General features: G+C 47.1%; 1 protein-coding gene across 1 annotated transcript; it reads right to left on the bottom strand.

Moving 5' to 3' along the window:
• Positions 1–339: 339 nt before the first annotated feature.
• Positions 340–5526, bottom strand: LOC129813933 (protein fem-1 homolog A-like). Its single transcript, XM_055866577.1, has one exon. The coding sequence runs from the start codon at positions 5355–5357 to the stop codon at positions 3504–3506; it is 1854 nt and encodes a 617-aa protein (XP_055722552.1). The 5' UTR covers positions 5358–5526; the 3' UTR covers positions 340–3503.
• Between the last annotated feature and the right edge of the window lie 474 nt (positions 5527–6000).

Genomic DNA, 6000 nt, shown 5'->3' with positions numbered 1-6000 from the left:
GTCCAATTCAATAGTTGGACAGTCCTTTTAGACCGAATTTCATTTGAATAGATCGCAACGCTGGGTGTCAGCAATAGGCCTACGGTGGAAAGACATTGCATACCACAGAGCTAGCTGCAGAAGCTATTAGCATATTGTTTTCTCTGCTTTCAAACGGGGGCCAGGTGTTGAATCGACCAGATAGGCCAATGGGCAGAAAGGGGGTCCGCCTATCCCAGTTCCTTCAGAGGGAGCAGGGAGTGGGGGTTGTTTTTTTAGGCTGAGATCTACTGACACTCCTCTGACCTCTCTGAAGTTCACCCCATGACCTCTAATCTTTTAAAGAAAACTGAGACCAACTGAATTTAACAGTAACTGTTTAACATTGAATAATAATCGTTAACATGAACAGCCATTAAAAGAGGGTTAGCCCCATAACAATAAAACTGTAGGCTATGGGAAGTGTAAAATACGGCAGTATAAAAATTTGATCATCAATAATTTAAATGATCATACTTTTACAATAGGCTATTGGCTAGGATCACAAATAGATATGACAAAATCAGTTCAACCAAGGACCAAACTCATTGTAGAGTGGTTTCTGGGACACGGTCCCTGCTAGTCATCCTGTGAGCTGACTGACTATGTGTATTACCTTACCATAAGCCTGTTCGCAGGGCAGAGACTGAGGCGAAAGACCCCTAAAATAGCAGTGGAAACGGTCCCATCTCCACCGCTGCCCCACACTGACATAGATTACACTCTATTTATACGCCGGGCGGCAAAAGATCAAGTTTCTGTTAGGCTTTTTTTTCTCTCACATCTTCTGTAACTACACAGAGAAAGGGAGGGAGCAGAGAGCACGTTCTGTTTGTCACTTGAGGACAAAATATAATGGAATAAAATACATTTGATACGGGAATAAAATATAATTTAGAAACATAACAGAAATGTAAAAGGGCAATCTAACACAAATCACAGGCATTAGTTACTACCCATAGTGAAGGTAGACTGTGGTGACAACCCAAATATGACACGCAGTGGAAAAGGGGCAGCTATCCTAGCGGTTAAGAGGGTTGGGCCAGTAACCGAAAGGTCCAATCCCTGAGCAGACTAGGCAAAAAAATCTGCCGATGTGCCCTTGAATAAGGCACTTAACCCTAATTGCTCCTGTAAGTCACTCTGGATAAGAGTGTCTGCTAAATGACTAAAATGTAGAGAGTGAGGGAGGGGAATAAATATGATTTTGACTAGATGGAATATATCTTTTGACACATTTTGTCATCAATTTGACAAAAGCTGTATCCCTTCTAGCCTTTAACAATAAATAGAGCCAGGTGGCTTTCCTGAAAATATGACATGACCAATAAGAAATGCCTTGGACCCCAAACGACAGACTACAAATAGGGCCCAGAGTTTTTCAGGGCCAGGTCACGAAAAACTCCCATGTCCCTAGAAATAACCACACCAGCAGGGAAGGCCTAGGGCTCAAACTTGAACCCTTATCAGTTAAGTGTAGTCATCGGTCTTTAATAGGTAAGCTGCATAGGAACCCGTAGAGCAGGGAGGTATAGTGTGTTCTTCCATCAGGCCTATTTCAATCCATCTAAATATAAGGGCCTCCGTAATACGAGTGTTAGTCTGTCTCGCTGTCTGTTACTCCTTCATAACCCCTCTGACCAGCCCTCTTTGACCAGTGGGGTGGCCACTGGCCTGGCCAGCCCTGTACATGCGGCATAGGAAAAGGAACACAGTGAGAGGGTTAAGGTGAGAGGAGATACAGTCTACTGCTAATGAAAACAATGGCTTGGGATTGTTGTAATAGTGTGATTTAAGCAGTTATCAGAAGTGATTGGAATGAATGTAACTGAATTGAGACTGGAGAACGGAATTGTATTGCATTTAACAGACTTTGCGCTTTTCAGGAGTCAACTGCTCTACAACAACACCTATATATATATATATATATATATATATATATATATATATATATATATCAATACAGAGATTCAAAGCATCCTCTAGCCAATACAAACACCCACCTTCTGCAGGGATACTGAATTTTATTCAAGTACCTCAACACAGTTTTGTTCTGAAGTTACCATCAGTTAAATGAATAAATCAGTTGTTGAGAGAAAGGCTCAGAGTCCATAGCCCAGATGTTGTAAAGTTACCCTTTAGGGTTTTGTTTTTTCAAAGTGCATTCAATCAGGTGGGTTTTTACATAGAAACAGAAACAAATGAAAGCATGTATGATAAAAACAAGCCAACGCAAAACTGAGACTGTCCAAAAAGAAGAAAGAATAAGACTAAAAGATGCAGTGTGTGATCCATTCCCCATCCTCATCACCTGCATCGGTGGTTAATAGTAGCAACTCTGGGTTTGATATCAACAATGCGTGACTGCATAGATTCCATGGGCTGAAGATAGCTAGGCTTGAATAGATTACCTGATACTGGGATCAACAGTCCATAAACATTCACTCAGGAGGAGATGGAGAGAAATCTCTCCTTTCTCACAGTATCCAAGCTGTCCAGAGGGAGACTTCCAGAGATTGACCAAGCTGTAAAACACGTCGCACAGTCTAGACAGAGCTAAAGAAGAGATGTAGGCTAGAACACACTGTATTCTTATGAGAGTTCCCATGCTAGTTTGCACTCCACGGTTGTTAGGTGCTCCATTCGTAGTAAGCTAGTTCAGTAAGATAAGGCTAACCTGTAAGATCACACATTTAGAGAACCGATATAAGGTTAGAGTTTTGGCATAAAATGGTTTTCAAACACTCCTTAAAATGTCAAAGTAAAAGGCAGGGGATTAAATAATGCTCAATTGATGATAACAATACATCGATGCCAAGCAGCCAAGCACACCGTGTGTACTTTGTTTGTACAAAGGATGCTTCTTGATAAACTTACAAGACAGATTTAACAAACAAACTATCCTATTCACTCTTTAAGGCTCATGTCATGCAATATTTGATCATGTCCTATCAAGTAATACAGCTTCCATTCCCACCTAAAAACAAGCCAGCACCCAATACATACAGGCACCGCCATACTGTTCTTTCTGTGAGCAGTCCTCCATCTTATTGAGAAAAACAGAAGAAAAATGTCAAACAGAAAGCATAAACGCCTAAAATCAAGTCAAGGTTTTTTTCCCCCACCTGCAAACGAATAGCAACCTAGCACTTAGAACGTGTCCATGTGTTAATCATAGGTCATCTAAAGAGAGCATGTAGCCACAATTAAGATGCTCCCAGTTTGTTGTCAGTATAATGTTTAGTGGCCGGGAGGATTATTGCTGTGATTTGGTCTGAATCTGAGACAGAGCTCACAGTCTGGAGTTAGGAGAGGCACAGAGAGAAGAATAACCATAGGGAAGGGAGGTGGGCTTGGGTAAGGTGAGGGGAGTAAGGGGGTCATGGGTGAAGTGGGGTGAAGATGGGGGTCAATGTTGAATGGTTTAAAAGGCGTCTGGGGCAATGATGGGGACAGGGTGGGGATATTTAGCAAAGAGGGTGGTTTCAGTGCAGCTCAATAAACACCTCCATCTCCTCAGAGATGAGGCCCTTGTAGGGCAGTCTGTGCTTCTCAATGGCGCGTGCCGCCAGGCACTGCAGAGTGACGTAGTTGAGGGGGAAGAGGGCCGGGTGCCCGTTGCTCTGTTCGTCCAGCAGGTTGTATGCGGTCTTCCTCTGGGAGTTGGTGGCGTCGAAGTGTGCCCCTGCCCTCACCAACAACGCCATGATCTCCGGGAAACCGTTGCTGGCGGCGATGTGCAGGGGCGTGTTGTTGTCACAGTCCCGCGAGTCCACGTCCGCCCCGCACTCCAGCAGCAGCGAGGCCACGGTCTGGGAGGGGAACTGACCTACAGGGTAGCGGCCCACCGACGTGGTGTCCTTGTCCACGGCCATATGTAGGGGGGTGAAGCCTCTCCTCGCCCGCGGGTTCAGCTTCAGGAGGCGGTACACTGTCTGCTTCTTCTGGTGCTCTTGCTCTGCGGTGCACTCCAGCTTCTCCAGCAGGAACACCAGGTGGAGGATGATGGACAGGGCCTTGGTGAACTGGGGGGCTTCGGGAGGGCTGTCCCTCTGGGCCACCGCCCTCTCCACCTCCTTCACACTCTTCCCCAACACCCCCATCAGGTCGTGGAAGGTGACTCGCGTAGCCAGGGTGCCCTTGGCCCGGTCCTGCAGCACGAAGGAGAAGAGCTCGGCGAAGGACAGGAAGCTGCTGGCCGTCATAGGGCTGAGGGGGTCCAGGTTACTCTGTTGCATGTCCAGGGCATACTTCCACAGGCTAATGCACCGCTCAAAGTTTCCTGAGTCGGCGTAGACGGCCCCTCTGTAGCGGATGTAGTAGGAGGTGTCGGGGTGCGAGGGCCCCAGGATTCTCTCTCGGACCAGCAGGGCCTGCATCCGCATCTCATCGGGGTCTGTGATCAGAGCCTCCAGCTCCTCGGCTGTGCTCACCTCACGGGCACAGTCATAGGCAGGGACAGGGGGACCCGGAGGGGGCTTGGCCAGGAGTCCCACCTTGTCAGCTGGTTGTCTCAGCTCCATGGCTCTCCTCCAGTATCTCATGGCCCCCAGGAGGTCTCTCTTCTTATCCACAAAGGTGGCCCCCAGGAGTTCGAGAGCATCAACGCGTTCTTCTCGCGAGGAGTGGGGCTGGTGGGCGAGGTACTCCACAATGTTTGTGTGCCCCGTGACGCTGGCGGCCAGGAGAGGGGTCATGCCATATCCGTCCCTCTCTATGCGGGCATTGCATTTCAGCAGCATCTTCATGATGTCCAGGCTACCAGACTCGGCACAGTCATGGAGTGCAGTGTTGCCTTTCACACTCTTGCGGTTGACATCGGCCCCCCGCTCCAAGAGGAACTTGGCTATCTCTTTGTGGCCCTTGTAGCATGAGATCATCAGGCAGGTGTGGCCGTGGCGGTTGGCTACCTCCATATCGGCTCGGTGTTCCACCAGGTAGCGGACAATCTCCAGGTGACCATCGAAGCAGGCAGCACGGAGGGGCGTTGAGTTGGTCAGCGTAGTGTTGTTGACAGAGGCACCGTGTTTAAGGAGTGTGCGGACGACAGGGAGGTGACCCGCCGCCGAAGCCGCCCATAGCGGGGGAGCCCCTTCAATCGTCTCGCCGTCAAAGTTCACCGATCCTCCTAGTTCCACGTTAGCTTTACAATGTTCAAGCAAATAGTCGGCAACCTCTAAGTGTCCGTATCGAGAGGCAATGAGGAGAGGGGTGCCTCCCTGCGTTTTCTCCTCGGCGAGAGCCTCCAACTCCTCGGGACTTTTGTTACTCAGCAACTTCTGGATAAGTTTCAGCTTACCATCTCTGGCCGCGTTGAAAACCGCCGTCGTGATTTCCATTTTAACGTCTTTCGGCTTTCTCACTGGCCATCAACCCCCTAGCTACGTTTGTAGAAAATTAGGAAAGGGACTGTCTTTTCAAAATAATAAAAGAAACCTTGTCAGTAGTTCGGTTTCTCCCTGGCATTTCTCTGCCATTTTAAGGCTGCTGTCAAGATGGCGTTTGTGTTATTTGACAGATCTATGTTTACAATTTACGCTTAGCATCTTGGTTTATGTAGTCTTTGAGAAATGATTTCACGAAGGATGAAACGGCACTTTCCTACTGATTGGAAATATAATTCCCATGAGCCATTTCGCACAAGTGAACTCAGCGCTAGATGGTTTAAAACGGGAAGTGCAGTATTTAGGCGAACGTGTTTCTCGTTCACTAGAATGAATAAGTAGCTTCTTTGTAAACGTATTTAAACTACAATCCCCAAGAACCCCGAAACACAAAGAGCAGGCTCACCCTAAAACTCGAAACGAGGGGCATCACTATTTATTTTACAAAATAAATATTAATGGTTCTGTATTTCTGTCGTCTACCTTTTAGACGAAACATATCTCTCACATCTACACTGATACAAAAATACTTTTAATTCGAGAATATAGTCTGTCTTGTGCTGTCTGTCAACTATGCCCGGTGAGAGTAGCTAATTAG

This window comes from Salvelinus fontinalis, chromosome 17 (assembly GCF_029448725.1).
Source record: "Salvelinus fontinalis isolate EN_2023a chromosome 17, ASM2944872v1, whole genome shotgun sequence".
Classification (NCBI taxonomy): Eukaryota; Metazoa; Chordata; class Actinopteri; order Salmoniformes; family Salmonidae; genus Salvelinus; species Salvelinus fontinalis.
Note: the sequence above shows the minus strand (reverse complement) of the source record. Positions and strands in the feature narration are given on the sequence as shown.

Excerpts from the sequence above, each read along its gene's own strand:
- LOC129813933 (XM_055866577.1), bottom strand. The coding sequence starts at position 5,357 with ATGGAAATCACGACGGCGGTTTTCAACGCGGCCAGAGATGGTAAGCTG.